At 42.7% G+C, this 22,378-nt stretch overlaps 1 protein-coding gene across 3 annotated transcripts; it reads right to left on the bottom strand.

Moving 5' to 3' along the window:
- Positions 1-446: 446 nt before the first annotated feature.
- On the bottom strand, positions 447-21,191 carry LOC109509938 (semaphorin-4G-like). 3 transcript variants are annotated; one of them, XM_019859900.1, is made up of 16 exons: positions 20,880-21,191; positions 17,655-17,697; positions 17,441-17,573; positions 11,838-11,989; positions 10,304-10,366; positions 10,124-10,222; positions 9,384-9,474; positions 9,198-9,305; positions 8,096-8,256; positions 7,469-7,644; positions 6,153-6,291; positions 4,868-5,090; positions 4,406-4,521; positions 4,163-4,317; positions 3,224-3,282; positions 447-2,161 (listed from the first exon to the last, which is right to left on the bottom strand). In XM_019859900.1, the coding sequence occupies exons 3-16, from the start codon at positions 17,571-17,573 to the stop codon at positions 1,200-1,202; spliced, it is 2,637 nt and encodes an 878-aa protein (XP_019715459.1). In that variant the 5' UTR covers positions 17,655-17,697; positions 20,880-21,191; the 3' UTR covers positions 447-1,199. The 3 variants fall into 3 exon arrangements, with proteins under 3 accessions (XP_019715459.1, XP_019715457.1, XP_019715458.1); XM_019859898.1 differs by lacking the exon at positions 17,655-17,697; XM_019859899.1 differs by having other exon boundaries at positions 17,441-17,697.
- Between the last annotated feature and the right edge of the window lie 1,187 nt (positions 21,192-22,378).

Raw genomic sequence — 22,378 nt, forward strand, 5'->3', positions numbered from 1 at the left:
TTTGGGAAAGTTTGGGGCAGGGGCGGCCGGTCAATAGAGGGCGCTAGGGCCACGCCCCCACCACGAAGCTAAATCACCTTGCACAAGACAACAATTTAAAAAAAAAAAATGAAACACAACAATAAAATATTTGAAAATATATGTATGATGTTGTGTGTTTCGATAAGCTACAGTTAAGGAGGAGTAAAACTGTCTCATTTATCTCTGTTGTCTCATTTCATGACAACTTCCGGTTCAGGGCGCAACGATGAAGCTGAAAGTGAAACGAGAAGGCTGGACTCCTCGCAGCAATTCTTTTCTCTGTATTTGTTAATTACGGTAGATTAGTCACTTGTAGACAGTCAAACTCTAAAGAGGGAATTGACTTGAGCATATTTGATGATCTAATAACCTTGCTTGCGGCCTCGGAGGGGTTTTAAATTTGACCCCCATAACCGAAAGAGTGCAAGGTGCAATTTGCAAATGATGCTGGCCACTGGTTCCACTCAAACTCGATTCAGAAAACGCCGGCTTGAACTTTAACCCTGGAACGAGCATCATTACACAATCTGACAGCGCAAAATCGATGTTGTCTTCTTATTTGTCAATTGAACTGGAGCACGCAAGAGGGAGACCAAAACTGAACATGTTCAATTGATCTTCTTCTCGATTTTGATTCGTGTACAGCACTTTGTTGCAGCTGCGATTGTTCTTCAAATGCTTTACAAATAAAATTTGAGTTGAGAGTTCACTAACTGGCCAAAATGATCATCTCAGATTATCATCAAATAAATATCCGTTTGAAAAGTTCAGTTTTGGAAATAGTCAGCGACCGCAGCGCACATATAGACAAACTACCGTTCGCATTCACATTGCTACACGTGGACAATTTAGAGTCTTCAATGACCCTAGCATGCATGTTTTTGGAATGTACGAGGAAACCGGACTACTTGATTCCTATTTATTCCAATAAATTTCAGTGAATTCCCATGGAAGTTTCCAAGTTGGAAAAGTCCCGGAATTTTGCAACCCAAATTCCAGAGAGGCTCGTCTCCTCAAGGCTGCAGGTGTCCCTCAGGGCACAAATGAAGTGAGGTAGAAGGTTTTTTTTTCCACCCCTCCATTTCACACCTTCACCATTTTTCCTTTTTCACCCCCCCCCCTCCTCCACCCCACAAAATGTTCCAAAGAATTTGAACAAAGCAAGTCCTCTGTCCGGGCTACACAGAGCTCTCGTCCGGCCTGGGTATCAGCTGAGTGCATTTACGCTTCTCCAGGATCCTGTTGAGCTCGTCGGCGAAGGTCGAGCAGAGCGGCGAGGCGCGCTCCGCGTCGCTCTGATTGAGCAGCACGTAGCTGTTGCCGTGCATCCGCCGCAGGACGCTGGGCAGAGCGGCCGACAGCCCGTTGGCGAAGTTGCACTCTGGCGCGGCGGGCAGCGGAGGGGCCGGCGGCGGCGGGTTAATTTCCGTGTTGGGCGAGGGGTAAGCCTCTCCCGGGACGATTTGGAGGAAGCCTCCGTCGCGGATGTTGCCGTTGGGGAGCTTCGAGATGCCGTTGTGGACGCCGTGTCCGTTATTGGAGATGGTCTTCAGCTCCAAGCTGGCAGAATTGCGTTGCTGTTTCCTGTGGTTTCTCTTCGCGCCTTGATAGACGGCGGTGGCCGTGGGTAGCGAGTACTTCCCTCGGGTGCCCACTCGCAGGCAAAAGCCTACGTAGAACAGCACCACGGTGAGAACCACGCACAGGCTGCCCAGGATGGTGATGAGCGACAGATACACGGCTTCCATGCTCTTGGCGGAGAGCATCTTGGAGTGCGGCATCCGAGGCGCCGGGGCGGCGGCCCCCTCGGAGGGAGTGGGCAGCGGCAAGGCGGGAAAGCGGCGGCGAGGGTCTTTCGTGGGTGGAAAAGGCAGGTCGGGAGCGACGGTGACGTTATAGGTAACCACGGCAACCTGGATTTGGTTCTCCACGGCGTAGCAGGTGTAAAGGCCGCTCTGGTCCCTGCGGGCCCGGATGATGAGCAGGCCGTCTGTGCCGGTCCGGAAGCCGGAGCTGAGCCCGTAGCCGTGCAGTTCCTGGCCGTCCAGCGTCCACAACGGCGCGGCCAGGTTGGAGCTCAGCTCGCACTGCAGGAGCACGTCGTCGCCCACTCGCACGGAGCGGCTGTGTGTGGACACGTCTGGAAGAGGGAGAGAAGGCCAATTTCAGACCGTGTCGTTTTGGATTTTTCATATATACACAATATAGAGTATCTTTTTATTTTGCCTTTATTTTGTTTTTTTAGTTCATTTTAATTATTGTTTAAAGTGGGTCTGTTAGTTTGCATTCGTTTTTAATTTATTGATAGTGCTCCTTTTTAGTTTGTTTTTATTAGTTTTAGTATTAGTTTTAGTTTTATTATAAGTTGTCGAGTTCAAGAGGAAGAAAAAATGAGTATGAAGTAAAGTAAAAAAAGAGTAATTCCTGAGTGAGGCGGGACGGTACTATGGAAATAAATACTTTTGAAATCAACCCCGAAAGCACGTTGGAAATTAATTCACGAAAGAAGAAAAATGACATTTTCACTCTAATTGTAGTATTAGTTTTCTAAAACATAAAATGTCTTTTTTTAATCGCACTCCTTTAGCTTAACTGCAATTCGTTCACAAAAATGTTTTTCCAATTTTAGTTTTTGTTATTTCATTAGTTTTCGCTAAATATAATAATCTTGTTGTACGCTAAAAATTGCGATTTAACACATACCTTCACCTTTCAATCTGACAAATACATGAACCGTTACACCCCTGGCTCATGTTTTTTTTTTTTCTCACCCATAGGTAGGACAAGCTGCCTTTTTAAAAATATCCCTGTCGACAATGTCCTCTGTGTCACATTTCATAAAACAGTTCCTGAACATCTTGCATATATTATATATATCAAAGGCTGTCAAAAGTTTTCAACTTGTATTGCTTTCAGCCATTTTATCACCTAGCACAGCCCAAAACAAGGAGCTGCCACAATTGATCAGATTGAAACCGCGAAGAAGACGGCGGCGGCATTCTCCTCCCATGAATATCAAGCAGATCTCCCTCAGAACGGGATTAAAAGAACAGAGGAGAGCACCGCGCGCATAATCAGCTTTCAAAAAGGGCTCTACATGCCCAACGATGCATCTTTTTTTTTTTTTTTGTCTGACTTGCTTTAATTTCTCTTTCATCACTGATATTCATTGAAGGGAAACTTTTGGGAGAATTCCACGCACCGACTTGAGTGTTGTCACACCCTCTGTTGCCTTTCTGGATGTCCTGGATTAGCGTGGATCTGCGAGGGTGCGGCGAGAAAACAACACATGAATGCAAAACATCGACATGTTATTTGATGCTCTTTGCTCCGACGGGAACATGCCGTACCGCGCTGTATTTGGCATACAGTGAACACGTTTAAATATACAAAATAGAAAACGGATGAATCGCGTTTTAAGAGGATTTGTTTGTGCTAAAATATTGAACTGCTGAATACAGGCGTTTATGGAACGTTTTTTGCTGTTCGTGTACATGCTAGATGCATGGTGTTCGTGCTTGATAAAGTTTAATTCAACAATATTTTCAAAACATTTTAATGAACCAAATTTTAGGCGGCAAGAGTTTCGGATTTCAAAGCCTACCGTGGGCGATCAAGTGTACCTGTTGGAAACGTGGCTTGGTAATACACAGCTGCACACAGTGTTTACTTTCAGCTCACGGTTGTTTCTGCCAACAGCGCGATTACGTAATACTTCTTCGAAAAGACGCAGTGACAGGGCACAGTGCTGTTTGAGGTGAGTCAAAAAGGCAACCGGCAGCCTTTTGATCACCTCACTCGATCACACGCGCGGGCATGGACGTACATTCGCTTCTCCCCGTCGTTTAGCGGTGTTTCTATTTTCATTATTTGCGAGAAGGAGGCGCCGTAACTTTGCTGAAAATGGAAAGTGGACCTGTTGTGCGGTGCTTCTCGTTGAAAAACATGCTGAGACATGCACGCACCCCATCGCGTGCAAGCTCACTCACTCGCTCACAGCCTGGGAGTGAGATGGCGGGTGAGTGCACTCACTCACTTATCCAGACGCATACTCACCGGCTCACACTTATTCATTCACTCACTCCCTCACATTGTCACACTCTCACTCTCACTCCCACACAGTCAGAGAAAGAAAACGCACTTGTCCGGGTACACCATGACGTCCGCGCAATGGTAACCATTCCAGGCGCAGTGAGGGTCCCTGGCGAAGATGCAATCGTAGCAGGAAGTGTACCTTTGGCAATTGAACAGGGGCAGCTGCACCACGCCTGACGGAGAGCCCACGTACACGCTCAGCTGTTACACATAGGACAAATACAAAAACGCTGTGAAAAACGTGCGTGTGTGTGTGTCTGTGTGTGTGTGTGTGTATCAGACACACTACCATTCGATCAGAGATGAGCACATTGTCCACAGGCTGCGGTTCTTCAAAGAGCTGCAGCTCCTCGATGATGTGCAGCTGACCGTTGACGTGCACGGCCTTGTGCAGCCAGCCCTCATCTGAGGGACACGTTGACAGCGCGAGGCTGAATTATGCACTCAACTGTGACCACACGCATCATTTCAAGCCCCCCACGATTATTATTTCTGTGGGGCCACGACAGAAACAAACGATTCAAATCGATCGCATCACACTCGCCAGTAAAGCTGATGAATGTACGGTATTTGATCAATTTTGCAGTTGCATATTTCTGTTACACAAAGAGGTTTGAACTATTTACATGGGCGGGGGTATTATAAAAATGATAAATTCCACAACTCCACAAACAGCCAGGGTTCAATGTAAATCAATACGATACTGAGGTAAGTGTTCGAAAATGTCAAGCTGCTTCCCAGTGGTGCCCACCTGTCCCCATGTATAATACATGGTACTCTTGCCCATCCAAGCCTTGGATCGTGTTCACAGCCATGTGGGTGTAGTCGGTGGTCCTCCTGAACAACAGGGGGCGGCGGTCGAAAGCCCGGACCTGCTGGGACATCAGCGGGTGCCTTCGGACAAAGTTGAGCACGTCATCGGGCAGGGAGGTGGACGCGTTGACGCCCTTGGCCCTTGTGGTGTCTGTGATACACTGAGGGGGGGGCGGAAAGTATGTCTTTTTAACTGGTTTCGGCGTGTTTTTGCGTTTTATACAGTGAATCCCAAGAGTTGGTTCCATTCGGATTTCTTTGCGAATAAGATGGGGCCTGGTACGGATGATTTTTACCAAAGAGCACTTTTAGGCATGGGCCAGTATCGATACCAAGTATCGGTACCAGGCAGATACTGGCCTGATTTCAAGGTATCGGATACTCATGGAGGGTGCCGATATAAGCCACTAACAACTGCAAACAAACAACAACAAAAAAGGGGGCATTTTGATAATAATTCTACTGCTTTGTAACACAGACAGATTTAACAATTTCTTAAACTGCAAACTCCCACTTGAAGCAGAGTACCACCATCTTTGTACTTCGATAATTGCTACCGGGAAGAAGGACGCTGAGAAGTGTGAGGTGGTGTCAAGAGGCTCATAGAGTGCTCAAGCATGCAAGGAAACCGCAACCCATTTAGCCACTCGGCTCTAAACACCCGATTGAACATCCAAAGGTCCTTTCCTCAAATGAGCGCGGCCGACTCATTTAAGCGGCTTTCCCGCTCCCCTTGACCGTCTGCGGCTTTGCCTTTAATAGCGAAGTTGAAAATGAAGTGTTCAAGTGGCAGCGCGGCGGATAATGTCTGCTCTTCGCTAAGTGAGTCACGGCCCGGGCTGTCGCGCGACTAAGACCTCGCCGCCGGAGCTGCACGCCGCAGTTAATTGCAGGGATCTAAGCCGGTTGGGGTTCGGAGTCTCGTCTTCTTCATTTTCCAGACTCATCCTCAATATCAGCCTCCCGCATCTTCTAATCTGCCTCCTTTTTGGATCTCTGCGAAGTATCAGTTACATTTGATCTCCGTCAAGAGGCAGGAGCTTTTCATTTTGCTTATTATGCTTGATGAGGTGCGCGTAAGCCACCCTGGGACGAGTGTTGGCGAGGGAGAACGGGATGTTGAAGTGGACGCATGGCTTTCAACATCCCAATAATTCAGTCATTTCATGAAAAGTCGACCTAACAATGGCTCATGAATGCAAGGTGTGTGTATGAGTGTTTACCGTTCCCGGTCGTGGGTCAGGAATTTTTCCACTGTACTCCTTCCAATTGGAGTCCTGCGTCTCCATGTAAGGCCCTCGGAAGGCCTCTTGAACATCAGACAGCGAGAAGCGACACAACGCAGACGCTTTTATGTTTTTCCTAAAAAAAAAAAAAAAAAAGATAAATAAATAACAGAAACAAACACGCACGCACACGCAGTGAGTGAGAGCAGAGCACATAGCGTGAGCGGCAACAGCGATAAACCCAGCATTACCATGGCGACCGCGGTAGAAGTACAGTAGATCAGTGGCGCACCGAGTTTAGAAGATGAAATAACAAGATAAATGGGGAAGAGGAAAGAGGAGGGAAGGCACAGGAGAAGTTCTGGCAGAGATGCGAGGAGAAGATTAGAGAGGACGAGAGAAGACGTGTCCAAAATGCAGTCGGAGGTGAGAAGCAGGAGTCGAGAATGTGGAAACGCAGCCGAGTAAAACCGGGTTATACACTTTCGCTAAAATTATTTGCACAATATATCATAATTTGACAAATATAACACACAAACTCCATTTTGAAAAGCGCTTGGGCAACTGTGGCAGTTTGGCAGATTCTACCATAAAACATCCCAATGCTTGTTTTAAGCTAGCAGTTGAAGTTTATTTTCTACTACCCAGCTAAACATGAAACAAAGAATTACACTTTGTGTATTTAATCAGATCCCATTAAGACTTAATGGGATCTGATTAAATAAAATCTTAATGATTAAGTGTATCCTACAAAAGTCTGCTATCTTAATGCTGACGCGCGCTAACAAAACTAGCGGCGGTGTCAAGGTAATTGTAACCCTGAAACAATTTAGATTTTGAAGACAAGTAGAGAGATCATACAACAAAACTCACAAGCATATGTTCTTTATCCTCCACAAAATTATTTATCTGTATTTTTTATTTTTTTTTTGACAGCCCACCAGAAAGAACAGTACAAATTTCCTTCGATTTTAATTTGGAATGTTCCATATCACTTTTCTCCGGACCGATACCAGTAGTTTTATTTTGATAAATAACATTTCATTTAATACAACGACGGCTGCCGTTTATTTTAATAAAATATTATGAGTTTACAGTACGTTTGGAAATCCGATTTCTCTCCAAATGGTCTTTTCCCACTGAAACAGATTCAAATCTGCATTTTTCATCTATTCTCCACCACATTTTCCTTTCATTACTTTTTATCTTCGCCGTCTCATCCTTTCCTACCTTTCAGCTCGCTATGACTGACTGTCTTAACACATTGATCTCGGACTTTGATCACCCTTTCCCCCCCGCACCCCGCTACTCACCAGCCCAGACCGAAGATGGCGTAGAAGAGCGTGTCTCCCGGCGTGTCTCCGGGCACAACGAAGACGCTGCGGAGCATGTTGAAGTGGAAGTCGTACTCGGGGAGGGAGCACGTCAGCCGGGCCTTGAGGAAGGACGTCCAGCGCTTCTGGAGAGTCAGAAGGCCTCCTCGGTCTCCCTGAGGCGGAATAGGTGCAGGCAGAGGGTCGAATACAAAAAAAAAAAAAAAAAAGCAGATTCTCGACTAAAGTTGGCACACACCGCCACCAGTTGCCCATCCTTCCACTACACATTCAAACAGCACAACAAAATAGCCAAAGATGCCCCTATAGAGTGGCAAGGGAGTAATTCTTGAAGACAGTCAGTGTGTATTTCCTTCCATTTTAGTTCCTGCGTAATGGCCACTTTCATCCACATAGCGCACAACAATCAAACCGAGACTCATTAAAGAAGTTGCAGTGAAGACGGCGACGAAGTTTAACAATCTGTCACCATCTCCATAATCCATCCCGACGAGACATTTATCCTCCCCGCAGTCGGCTTCTCTAATCATTCCCAGGGCTTCACGACAAATACCTTCCATCATTCATTATGTTCAGGATTCCTTGGGTATCCGAGGCTCGGCTCACCTTGCAAATCCGAGCCACTCGCGCCACTCTGCTGTGGCCGCCGGAGGCGGCGCCGTGTTCCTGGCCGCCCTCGGTGAAAAAGAAGTAGATCTTGTCGTCGTCGCCCGCGATACCGCTGCTCAAGCTCTCCCTCACCAGCGCTGAGCTTACAAAGTTGGCCTCTGGATGAGGGAAGCGGGAATGACCAGAAATGGAGAGTAGAGTAAAAACAGTGAGAGAAAGGGACTAACAGGGGACAGACGTGAACTGTTCCTTCCGCATGTGTTACTCGCCAACGGACGAAGTGACAGCTATTGGAAAACTACAGTTGTTTGTTTACATTCAACCCATCAGCTGCTGCAGTCAACTCGATTCCAATTACTTTGCCTTCATACTGGCCAGTGGTGACTTCACACGTTTCTCACTCTCATCTACAAAAAGTCGAACATTTCCAAGGAAAGTAAATACTCAAGTAAAGTACAGACAGCTGAAATGTCTACGTTAAGTACAGTAAGAAAGTATCTGCACTACTTCCCACTGCTGGGAAAGGACCGATTTTCATTCCCTGCTGAGACCCAATTATATTTGGAGCTCATGTTTATGCATGGTCTCAGAGAAGTCACTGACACTAACAGGAGAGGCTCTTGCTGATCCCGCTTGTTAGGAAACAAGCATTAAGATGCACCGCCCGAGATTTCACTCAGTAGGCTTGGCAAATATCCCCTGAAACAGCGACAAGCAACATTTTCAGGCTTTTTTTTTTTTTCACCCCAACACAACAACAAAAATCTGATTTATAGTATCCTAGACATCGTTAGCTTAGCGGTAGGCAAGTTTTCGACTTTTACAATAAATCGATTATTTTTAATGATCAATAAATTAGAATGAATTAACCGGTTCTTTAATAAAATAAATTAAAAGATGTTAACTGTGTTTTTTTTTTTTTCTCCCTATAAGTGCTTTGCCTCGGTTTGGTTCTACTTGGCTGAAAAAATATTTCACAGGTGGTACATCACTGAAAAATGATTGAGAACCACTCTTATCAATGCTCAATAAGCCCACCACCGCCCTATCTTGATGATTTATTTATTTTTTTAAATTGGGTTAAAATGTCGCTTCTCACCGTTCAGCCATCGCGTTGGAGCGTCCTCAGTCTTCAGAGTGGGAGAGTTTCGTCGGATATCTGGGAAGCTTCGAAACTCATATTGCGAAGCGGTAAACAGCTCCTGATCTGAGAGAGAACCAGTCAAATGAGGTTTCGGGGTTCTTTTTTGGGGTGAGAGGTCAGGTCTCTGTACAATGTCCCTACCAACGATCAGGCCAGTGTATCCAGTTGTCGGGCTGTAGGGACATTTGTCTCGGCCCTCTTCGGGCGGAGACATCACAAATGTCTCAGCATCCTGTAAAAAAACAAAAAAGATAAAAAAAAACACATTAGCCTTCAGTGTACATTATACAGTGAAACCTCAAAAGTTGCAGAGCAATCTCTCATTCAGGCTATAATGAAAAGCGAATTCATCATTAAAAAAAAACAAAATAAAAAAAACAGAATAGTACAATAAAAATTTAAGGTTCATTCAGGATGGCTATGCAAATTTACAAATTAATGTACCACGCAAATTACTGCTGTAGGTGAAAATAGTCATTCTACATGTATTAAAAATACAGAAATGTATTTTAGCTTATTAAGTTGTCATAACAACCAGGCACCCGAGTCTTAGGGCCTTGTCAGTCCCAAGGCTGCAATACAGCACTTACGTGCGGCAAGGTAGCCTTGTGAACGTCAAGGTCGGAACATGGAAAAATTCAAATAAATGCAATCAAAAGAAGGACAAAGAGAAATAGAGCGGTGGGATCGAAGCACTTCTGCCTCATTGCTCTGAGGTTCAGGGTTCAAATCTGACTACGGATGGCTTGCAACACAAAGCAAAATATTTGACCAAGCGACAGCTCGACAAGCAAAGAAAAACATTCATATCGTTACAGACCACTGTGAAAATCAGCAACATCTGAATTTAAATGCAACATGAAAGCAGGGGCCGGACATACTATATATGCACACAGAGGACTGAAGGCGTGAGTTCCGCACATGTAGAGATGCGTCGAATTGAACCTCTGCAGGAGGCGGATGTGATTAAAACACTCCGTCTGGTGGGAGAAGAGGGGGAAAAAAATGATTCGGTGAGGATATAAATACAAAACGAAAGGGGGGGGAAGTTAAATGTCCACCTTGTTGTCTTTCCCCTTGAGTAGACATTGCCGTTTTTGCTCGGCGGAGGCCTCCCACTCAATCTGATGGAACGAAACGCACAATAAAACAGGAGGTTACATGGCACTGACGAGTCTTGTATGAATGATGGATGATTTTTTATTTTTGGCCTTGAGTTCGGAATTTCCAGAGTAGAATGATTATCATGCATATTAGGAGCTCCATTTGAAATAATTCTTGCAACATCAATGATGTGATCAAAGACTGCCATTCAGTCTCCCTATGCTAGCGTAGCGGTTATTTTTAGCACCTACACAACCAGTCTCTTTGGAGATAGCATGAACACAAGGACGCATCGGGAAACAAGTATTAGAGAGCTTCACTTTTTACACATTTTATATGAAAGCCATACTGCAAAGTGAACTGAATTCTTTTTTTTTTGGACCTTCTAAGTATTTATTGCTGTGACAAGCCTAATACGAAATCTGAATTTTAGTTTGACTTGTGTGGGGCTACCACTAAACATGAGTTTGAAAATGGAACAAAACCACATCACCCGTTTGTAACTGTACCAAGGTAAAGCATTCAAAGTAAAAAAAAAAAAAAAAAAAAAGTCAGGAAAAGCCGACAAGAACAGCTGAACTTTATTTGGGGTTCATTAGAGGCACTTTAAATGGTGCTGGGTGCCTGCTGCCGACTCCCTTTTAACGAGTTTGAACACAATGGGGTTTTTTTTTAACACAGCACTTCCCAACTTTAAAACCGTAATTAAGTAACTCAAGCAAATTAAGCACAAAAATGGCAGGAACATTACAAGAACAGCTGAACTTTATCCGTAGTGTATCAAAGGCACTATAAATGATGACGGGCGTTTGGCGATTCACATTTAATATGAGTTTCAACGTGATTTGGTCATTCTGAACACGGTCAATTTGTAACTCTAAGTAAATGTTGCAAAGAGAAACGGGCCGCGCGAGCCAAAGAGCGGTGTGCCAAGCTCGTAGCATCATTTTGCAAGAGAGTTAATGCTGGGATTTCTGCCGAAGGTGCATCGACAAAGTATTGAGCAAAAAATAAATTAAAAAAGGGATGCACTTCCCACACTGGAAAGACTGGTTGAGGCACTCTAACTGGCATGCTAATTCATGCCAAATCGTAAGGGCCTGATTTACTCACATTCAAAACAGCAATTGGAAGAAGGAAACAAACAAACAAAACGACTGAGTTACATAATAGAAAACCGTCACTCCAATAATTTGGGTGGAGACAGCAACCGCATAAAAGCCATGCTTTGTTTGATTTTACTCGTCCAGCGCAGGGTTATAATAGTGTGGGATTTTTCATGATTTTCTTTTCGTTTTGACTTTTATGTTTTGAAGCAGTCAGAAGTTCCAAAATGGCATGACTGAAAAGTCGATGTAGTGCAGTCATTCTTGTTTCTAGCATTTTAAAAATGCTTTTTAGCTATACTTCCCTCAAAAACAGAAGGAATTGCAAACACAGACAAGGTAGACTAACAAGACGGTTTCGACACAAACAAACAAACAAACTTACAGTAAGCGCAGGACTGGCCGAGATGTCAGCGGCGTCGAGTGCGAACGCGGCCCCTCGGGCTCCGATGAAGAGCCGCTGGCTGTCAGCCTCCAGCAACATGGTGCTGTAGTTGACAGCCGATGAGGAGCTGAAGCGCCTGCAGCCCCACAGACCTACGGGCATGAGCGGCATTTGTTATTAAAAAAAAAAAACATTTGCGACATAATCTCCTACTCCATGGTGCAGAGATACTGGACCACTTGTGGGAGACGCAGCGAGGCAATGATATTTTCAACACAATACGGTTTTATCTTGACTTGCAAGTTTCATCACATGTGGACAATCAATATTTGAAATAAACAAATAAATGGAAATATTTGAAGACAAAAAAAAAAAGACGCCTGCAAATGCAGAGAAACGTTGGCTTATTAACAATGGCAGCAAAGAACATTCTTGGAGAGAAGAATATATTTGCTGACATGTCTTATTTAGCAGATTATGCGATTACAACCGTACACCAATTTTGCATATAATCCATATCTGCCGATCCGATCCAACCGATAAGATCTGTGTAAAGTCTAAAACAAAAACAGCAGTGATTTCCTAACTTGAAAAAAAAAAAACAAAACACTGCATTGTATAAAAACATAAAACATAATAAAAGAGGATGCAAAGAAATTATTTTTATAATATGAAATTACTGGATATCCTGCACTGTATTAGCAATGTGTGCCTTTAAGGGGCGTGGCCTAGTGAGTGAAGCCAGGAGCTGGAGTTTGATTGGCTGTTTAGTCTGCGTGTGAGCATCTGAGTGTTCTCATTTTGTATTTGCGTGTTTGGCTTTTTGTCTCATTAAATAAACGCTTTAAAGTTCATCAGTGATGGGGATTACAATAAATATAACGTACAAGCTGATCTAAAACAGAGGCTTCAAAAAAAATTATATAGTGTATGAGCTGCATATTGGATACAATGTTTACGAATCAAAACTATTGTGCAGTCGATTAAATAAATGCCCCTGAAGACCTTCGATGATGAAATACATTATTTTAAAATCAGCAGATGCTCATTCATACATGCGATTGATTGCGTGTGTGTGTGTGTGTGTGTGTGTGTGTGTGTGTGTGAACATGCATTCATCCTCTGCGACACATCTCGCAGTGCGCATCGCCGAGTGCACGACTGTGGAAGAGTCGTGCAACGTAGTGAGAAAGGCTTTTGATACTTTCCATTATATTGCTCTCTATTCAATTTGCGCTGCAGCCGCAATGAAAAAGTCAGCTCGGCGAAGAAATGAGGGAGTATATTCATACGGTATATAGCGCTCTACAGAAAAAAAAAAAAAAAGTAGGGAGAGGCTTTTCAGTTGATGGTTTCTGCAGCCTATACGTGACATCAAACTAAACATTAAAACGACGGACTTTTTCCGTGGTCCAGAATTCCGCATGTGCTTGTCGCATAGTAAAAGCTGGGGGGGCTTGCGTAAGCAAAACGGACCCTCTATCAGGGTGCCACTTGACTTGAGTAAAGATGACACCGCAAACCACCTCTGGGCGTTTTGTAACAGCCACATTCAACGGACATCGTTGAGCGAGAATATTGTACGAGCAGCGTCAGACAAAAAAAAAATACAAAACTAATTAATCGGGAATCGCTATGGCGCAGGGGTTAACACTCCAGACCCATCCACAATTGGCAAATACCGACATTATCGAAATATCATAGAAAGTACATTTCTAAAAATACTTTAAAAAATAGATTGAGGCAAGATTCCAACCCAGAACCTCTTGACTGTGAGTCAGACGTGATAACAATGATTCCACTGAATGTCAACAACCGAGTTAGATTTCTCATTATAGTTTTGTTGAATATTTCTTCACAGGAATGAGATGTATGATCGAATTAATGTTGATTTATGCTTCAGGATGTCAACCTGAACGCAATATGCACTTTCAAGGGTTTTATGGCCACAGAGTACAATAAATCATTTCCTGCGCCAGTTGAGATTCCCATCAGCTTGTGGCAGTTGTGTCTCCGGATTACCTCTCGCGAAGCACTTTGGTAAATGTGTTGTTTTAGCAGTGGGTGAATTGTTTCAACAGTGTCTCTAAGCAAGCTCCCAAATCATCTCTCCACATTGAAAACAATGGAAATGCCATTAATCTGTTCCAGCCTCCCCAAACAAAACTAAAAAAATTAATGTATTAACACACACACACACAAAAAAAAGAACAAATAATACCGCGCAGAAAAAAAATACAATATTGACATATTTACATATAATGTAAAGAATTCAACAGTTTTTGCCACATTTTGGTTCAATTCAATGGAGGCTGCAAATAGTGATATTGATGGAGACGGTCACTACTCAGAAAGCTGCGGTGAATCCACTCGGCCTATCCGGTGGGTTATAACACCACGATAGCTCCGCTATGGCATTTTGCATTGCTTGTTAGCATTAAGCTAAATGGACTGCTGTTATTTAAAAACACAGTGACTCATTCTCTTTGCTAACTGTTTCGATTGACAATAAACTCATCAATTTGTCATGACTTGACCTGCCCGGCTGAACTTTTACCACAGTAACTTGGGACTTATTTTTATGACTTGCACATTTGTAACTTCCTCCGAGCTCTGCCGACACGTCGTGTTTCATTCCGGCTGGCTGATTGTGTGTCAACTCCCTCTCAGCGGGAGGAAGAGGAGTATCAGCGGATGGCTGCGTGGGATTTCTTGGACAATAACTTTGCCTACGTGAGTGCGCACATTGTGCGCGGCTCACCGTGGGCGAACACAAAGCAGAGACGATACCTGGAAGATTCCGCTGCGTAATTGCCACATCGTGGCATATATTTCTCTGTCGGCTCAGTCTGAACATTGCGACTGATTTCTATGACTTCCGGTGAGGAGAAGTTTAAATAACTTTTTGGGGCGAGTTATATCTTTTTCAGAATTAAATTAAAACATTTTATCTCTTTATTACTAGGGATGGACAGATTAATTGGTCGGTTGATATGAAGTCAATTTTATTTTATGTAATATGACATTAAACAAAGTTAATGATAAAAAAAAAAGACAATTCATCCAATTTTTGCTGATTTTCCCACTGTTGTAAATGACTAAAAATCATCGGTGTGAATTATGAATTATGAGTGTGAATGGTTGATCGTCTACGTGTGCCCTGTGATTGGCTGGCGACCATTTCAGGAGATATGCACTGCTTTTTTTTTTTTTTTCCAAGATTCCAGTTATTCAAAATACCGTGCTGAAAAAAATACAATATTGACATAATTACATATAATGTAAAGAATTCAACAGTTTTTGCCACATTTTGGTTCAATTCAATGGAGGCTGCAAATAGTGATATTGATGGAGACGGTCACTACTCAGAAAGCTGCGGTGAATCCACTCGGCCTATCCGGTGGTTTTGGCGTTAAGAAAAAAAAATTATCGGGCCAAGCCAAAATTCCGATGTTTTCATACTTATGGGAAACAAAATCACAGAATAAATAAATAAATAAAACGGGATTCGAGTTAGCGAAGACCCGGGAAGAGTGACACGCAGGGGAGTTCGGTCAAGGTTACATTAACAATCTACGATGAGGTAATAACAAGCCGAGGCACGTATCCGCCGGTTGATATGAAGTCAATTTTATTTTATGTAGTATGACATTAAACAAAGTTAATGATATTGAACCCCCCCCCCCCAAAAAAAGACAATTCATCCAATTTTTGCTGATATTCCCACTGTTGTAAATGACTAAAAATCAGCGGTGTGAATTATGAATTATGAGTGTGAATGGTTGATCGTCTACGTGTGCCCTGTGATTGGCTGGCGACCATTTCCGGGGATATGCACTGCTTTTTTTTTTTTTTTCCAAGATTCAAGTTATTCAATGAATTGAACAAATAATTATTTTTTCAAAATCCTTAGCTGCCGCCTGCACCTTCTAAGCTAGCAGGTGTTATGTGGCTTCATTTTGGCGTGAAGAAAAAAAATCATAGGGCCAAGCCAAAATTCCAATGTTTTCATACTTATGGGAAACAAAATCACAGAATAAATAAATAAATAAAACAGGATTCGAGTTAGCGAAGACCCTGGAAGAGTGACACGCAGGGGAGTTCGGTCAAGGTTACATTAACAATCTACGATGAGGTAATAACAAGCCGAGGCACGTATCCGCTGTATTCTAGACTGGAGGTGAAAGGGCACATTTCGATACGCTGTTTGGGGAGAAAAATAAACGCCAGCAGGACAAGCATACATCATCCCAAGACACTGGAGTGGAAGGTTATAGCTGTGCATCAAAATATTTGGTTGAACAACTCACGATGTTAAACATAAAACAAAGACAATGAAATGTGTATTTAACCAAACACATAACTATGCCGTACTAATGTTTGTTAGCTTGATGCTAACCAACAATGCAAAACACCATATATAGGGCTAATGAAACTAGCATCTGTCTTTAAAAAGTAAATGATATTTGTATACTAGCTGTAAAAAAATGTCTAATATTTTACATTTTATTTAATTATGGAATTACTGTATGTTTTTATACAGTACAATACTGTAGCGTGCTACTTTCCTTATTAAGAAAAGCATTTTTTTAAATTTCTGGTGTTTCATTGGAGGGTGGAACAGATTAATGGCATTTACATTTACTTAAATGGTGAAAGATGATTTCAGATGCAAGTGTTTTGAATTTAACTCAAAAAGTCAAGGTATTAATATCAGATGAACACGGCAGGCAGCAAATAGATAAAATTATGCATTGGCACAGGTGTAGCTGACGTCAAGCACAGAACAGTCGTCAGGGTAACGGCACCTCCCTCAAAGAAGCCGAGGTGGCGCCAATCTCTGCAGGGGATCTGCGAGAGGACTTTGAGAAACAAAGCGCCACAGGCGAAATGACAGACGACGCATGTATGCAAGGAAAAGACATACGTTAATACTCGCAGGAAGTTGCCGCGATGGGGGAAAGAGAGAGAGGAGCTACATGGGAAAAGTGACGCAAACGTGGCAAAAATTTCACGGAAATAAAGAAACCTGATGAAGAAGTAAAACGACCACATAAAAAGGAGTGAATCTTACATTATGAGACATACAATGAGATATACAGTATATATGAGCCTTCCCCCCCCCCCAAAAAAAACCCATTTCGCTCCATAATATTGTACTTCAAGTTACAACAATGACATCATTATTTTTTTGACATTGTAGGAATTGAATTGCCATTCCGGTGTGTTTATCTCGGACACCAGGGGGCAGTATAAGACAGAGCTCTAATCCTCTGATCTCATCAGTACAGCACTAATATGAGTTGTTCTTCACAGAACATAAAGAATAGGACTTTGAGTGCGGTTGTACTGCTGACCGACGTGTTACTGCACCATTTGTGTTCAATCTGTTGTATAAACTGTTAGAGCACCACAAAATTGGTGCAATTTAGCGTGGGCATAAAGCTTAAGGTGTACTTTTATTGACCACAAAGTAATTCTCTTTGTTTCATTTTCAGTTTGACAGTCGACTTCCACCGGGCGTGGCAATAAACTCTACGAGTGTACCTAATGTCGTGGTTAATGAGCACCTTTGGTGAGAGAGTGACACAAAACACGCTTACTGTTGCTCAAGACGGTGACGCGCGGCGTCACATCGAGATCCAGCGGCGGTCCGAACGGGTAGGTGGCCGCCACACACACACAGCAGCTAACCAGCAGCAAGAGCCGCAGTGATGAGGAGCGGCCCGCCTTCATCTCCATACACACACACGCATACACACTCGGTAAGCAGGATGCATGCAGCAGAAGCAGCAAAAAAAAAAAAAAAAAGCTCACACAAACATATTCACACACTGGCTGCCTGGTTCACTGCAAGGACCTGAAAGAAGAGAAAACGCATCCACCAACAGTCAGCAGGGACAATAAAGTACCACTCAAACGCACAGTTGAGGTCCGTCGATTTGGTACCAGGTGCCTTCATTTGGTGACTTTGCCAAATTAATTCACCTCTTAATACCAGGACTAGCATATCACTATTTTTGAAACCATCAGTAATAGCTAATCATTATATCAACATATTCATAAGTAAGGTCCATAAATTTGGACATGGACACAATTCTCAATGTTTGAAACATCACATATTAAAAAAAAAAAAAAAAAAAAAAAACAACAACAACAAAACATATGTCCTCACCATTCGTTTTCCCCACAAAGCCCAAGATGTCCGTCAGTGGTTGGGAAACCGTGACAAGCAAGCAGGCGTGCATGTGTAAATATTGAGCATGCTCCTTTGACTTCTCAAATATGCACCGAACAGCACGGCAGAGTGGCGTGCAACCAAGTCTAAAATATCCCGCATTTCAAAGTGTTTGTTTTCATGGCCCATCAATTTCCCCTTAGGGATCAGCATTAAGAGTTTCGTTCGACAAACTGTGCGGTTCGGTTGAACATTTTGGTGCTGAACTATACAATGTTGCATATTATTTTGTTTTATGCTGCGAACAAAATGACCGTAAAATAAAGGATAAAGGACTTGTCTACCAAATGTCATGTTTAGTTATAAGTAACTTTGTGAGCTGAACTCGAAACTAACTAAATAAATTAATCAATAGCACATTTCAAAAAGGGTGGTGCTCTCCATCTAATTTTGGAAATTGCCCCAAAACTGGCTTCTTTGAACCAAAATTGGATATTTCCTGTTTATTTATTCAGACTTTTCATGATCGCAAAAAACTTCCCAACTCTCTGTACTCTCTTTGTTCTCGTGAGCAACTTCCACCCTGACAGCTGTCAACTGCAATGAAAAGGTGGCAGTTACCTTTATAGGCCTGTCTACGCTTCGGGTTGCGGGGGAGGCATGCTGAGGAACCCTTTAGGAGTCATTTATCTGGCTCGTGCGCACTCAAATGGCTGTCATGATCTCTCCATGCTTTCAGACAGCCAGTCCATCAGTCTGCCAAAGTGGTGCTGATGTGGTCTTTAGAAGGAAGATGCGAGGCTTTGACACAAGTACCAAAAGAAAGCTTCACATCACAAATGTGTCAGAAGTTACGAGCCACGGGGGGTCAGGGGGGAGACTGTCTGACACTCCAACAGCCTCTGGGATGAAACCCTGACTAGGCCACGATCCTTAAAGGCATACATCCAACTAGAGCTCAGACTCAACCCAAAATCCTCATTTGCTATCAGTTTACCGTTGAAGCAACAAATCCTGAATCAACTCGAATGGGTTAATAATTGTACTTTGTGTCAACCTAGGGAAAGGTTTTCCTTTTTAGTTTAAAATAACTTACTTAAACCTTGAGGATCCCTCGCCATAGACTGGCCAATGGCAGAACACAGGGTGTTTACCCGCTTTTGTTAACGTTTCAAATCCATCTCTCGTACCAGCTAACTAGCGGTAAGCTAACCGTCTCGCCTGTCCAGCATTCGGGTTAGCAAACTCCCTTTGTGCTAGCACGGCATCAGAGGCCAAGAGCGAAGTGACGACAAAGGCATTGATACACTGCCTAGATGGGCTTAAAGGACAGAGTGCGTAAAAGTTTCATGTTTTGCTCAATAGCCGGCTGAACATCTCATACATGTGCAAACACTTCCGGGTAAAAATGTATTTGAGCAACTGTAAATAGAAAAAAATCTTTAAGCATGTACCCAGGTTTACATTTTTTGTCTCAACTACTCCAAACTTAAGCCTTTTTTGTGTGCGAAACACATACTCCATTTTACTGTTTTGCGCCTGATGAAACAAAAGGAACAAAACATTTTATTTGACCAAAGTGAGCTACTGCGAGAACACCCTTACTGTCTACAAAGCAGCTGAAAAATGACAAGGCGACTGCATTAACGGCCATAAAAAAAAAAAAAAGACTTGACACTCTTTGCTTTTAGGCGTGTAGACAAGGCATGTGTGTCTTTGGGAGACAAATGGTAGAAAAGACGACAGTCAAAAAGGCATTGCACACTTTTAATAAGCCTCCTTGTTTGACTGTGCAGTTTTCTGTTTGTACCGAGTCTATTGCAGACTTTGTAACACTTGGCTTGGGTCGCTGTGACAAAAGACAGCAGCAGTTGGGGATGAATCACGTCGCTTTTGCTTGAGCTTTGTCATCAGTCTTACACCCAAAATGGCCAAATTGTGCGCCTTTGTTTGGAGTTAGGGAACAAAGATGCTGCCAATGTGCAATCGAAGAATGGAAACATTGTACCGCCGACACACAGCACAAACATGCTCATGTTGATCCACGGAGTTCATTAAACTGCGTCGCCAGTCATGACATTTCCACACTCACTCCATTCTCAATGGTGGTGGGATTCTCGGATGGCTTAAACACTATCAGAAGCACTGACCTACAATTACAACCTAGATTAAAAAAAGAGTTTCATTTCACTGTCATAATTCATCACAGCAGTCTTTTTTTTTTCTTCATCTCAGAGTCATTTTCTTGCCTGCTCTACTTCCAGGATGTATATTTTGACTTTTTGTCTGATCAAATTTATGCCTCTATATGTTGTCATTAACTCTTTTTTTGAAGAACTGTTCACTTCTCGACAAACTGCTGCTAACTGTGAAGTGAGTTGATTTGAGTTCTGAAGAATGAGCCCGAATGTCAAAGCCTTGATAGGTTTGACATTCGCTCGTATCTCAAAAAACTTCAAAGTCAGGTCACATGTTTCTCAAGGCACTGTGTGTGTTAGCATTAAAGTAGCGGACTTTGAGCGGACGGCAATTGTGATTTAGGTACAGACTTCCAGCCAAAATTAAACAAACAACTCAGTTTAACGAGACATCTGTGGTAAACACTTCAGTGGGCGACATAGCTGTTGTAGCGAGTGGAATTCAGGCCCCCGGTCCTTGTGTTTGACACCTGTGCTTTTAAAAAAATGTTTTCCCCTTCCAAAACGACGGCTTCAATTGATTTGATCACTTTCTTGTTGATTGCTTTAAGTGCAACCCAAAGATATGGCGGGGGGGGGGGGGGGGGGTTTTTTAAGCACGATTTGAAGAGAACTGACGTTTAGTGAAGGTATTAGAAAGTCGACTGTGTGGTGTTTTTGTCTTACCTTAATTGCGTAGAAATCGTCAGGGGTAAAAAAAAAAAAAAAAGCAGGAAATGTATTGTCTTCCTCGAGCCGTTCATTCCAAGTGGACTTTAGTCCCTTTTGACAGTGCTGCATAATCAACAGCCACCAAATGGGAACACTCTGCGAACCAAACCCGCCCACGACTCTCACACTTGTACCTTCCAAAAATCTTAGTTCTTCTTTGCAGCCACCCTTCCTTGTCTAAAAGAGTCTTTTTAAGGCCGGCGACGAGACGTCGTTTACGATGCGACTGAGTAGGAGTGAGTGTGTTGCGGGTGGACGAGAGATATATATTTTTTAAAGGTGTACCCGAGCAACCTGTCGGTTTCAACCTTAGCGGGAGGGGCAGCAGTGTCACCAGGAGGACACTTGCAGAACTACAGGCTATACACTCCCAAAATAAATGATTGTTACTCAGTTTTTCACGTAGGCTACCATTTCAAAAAAAAAAAATCTCCACTTAGTACCACCATGATGACTAACCTTGAGATGGCAATCAATAAAAAGCAAAACCAAAAACAAAGAGAAAAAAATGCAAAATCATTATACCTCAATGTTAACTACAACTGAAATGAACAAATGTGATGTATTTAAAAAACCGTAACATTTCGCAGCTTGAACTTTTAATTCAGTGGTTCTGCATACCGCTAGAGAGCTTGGTAACCACACATTGAGAACCACTATAGAGCTCTTTAGAATACAACCGTACCTCAAAGTGCCGTTCATAAAAAAATAAAAAAAATGATCATAAAACACGAGAGACTGAAACGGTGAACAATAACCAAGTCAAAAACAATAAAAACGAGTAACTATAATGTTTTCAATTGCAAATGAGTGAAAGTACAAAGTCGTCAAATAATAAAAGTGAATCACAGTAACAAAATATTTGTCCTTTATTACATGCTATCAATGTGAATATTAATGGGAATGTTTTTATTTGGATTCATTAATATATTCGTTTACACCGCTAAATGGTACAACAGTGGCATCTGCTGGAGGGACTTTGACATGTACTGGGTAGCGATATGAAAATACATTATTTTGAATTGCAAGAAAGTCCATAAAACTAGGATTTTAAAAAACAAAACAAAAACTACTCGGGACACATTCCCAACTGATACATTATTGATGTCGGTAATTACTGTGGCTTTGCAAAGCGCGAGATCAGCTATTAAGGGAACCAACTGTAGCCAAAAGTTTGCCTATGGGCTTGATGAGTCAGGATTGCACAATTAACGTCCTTCCAAAAAAGCAACAAAAAAAAAAGACGGCTCAGTCAAGCTCATTGGGAATCTATTGTAGCGCATTCCACCTTTGGCCCTTTTCAAGCCTACAGACAAAAGAAATCCTGCTTTGCTGATGAGGCAGATCCGTCTTGATACGTAATGAGCAAGTTTTGAAGGCAGACATCCGATTGAAATAACCTGAATACAGGGACAAAAAGGAAACATTTTTTCCACATTAATCTGCTGGCCAAC

This window comes from Hippocampus comes, unplaced genomic scaffold, assembly GCF_001891065.2.
Source record: "Hippocampus comes isolate QL1 unplaced genomic scaffold, H_comes_QL1_v1.1 scaffold64, whole genome shotgun sequence".
NCBI classification, from domain to species: domain Eukaryota; kingdom Metazoa; phylum Chordata; class Actinopteri; order Syngnathiformes; family Syngnathidae; genus Hippocampus; species Hippocampus comes.

Excerpts from the sequence above, each read along its gene's own strand:
- LOC109509938 (XM_019859898.1), bottom strand. The coding sequence starts at position 20,993 with ATGCAGCACTGTCAAAAGGGACTAAAGTCCACTTGGAATGAACGGCTC. Across the intron at positions 11,990-17,440 it reads CGTCACCGTCTTGAGCAACA|GTCTGTGGGGCTGCAGGCGC; the intron begins GTAAGCGTGTTT and ends TCATGCCCGTAG. Across the intron at positions 10,223-10,303 it reads TCAAGGGGAAAGACAACAAG|ACGGAGTGTTTTAATCACAT; the intron begins GTGGACATTTAA and ends TTCTCCCACCAG.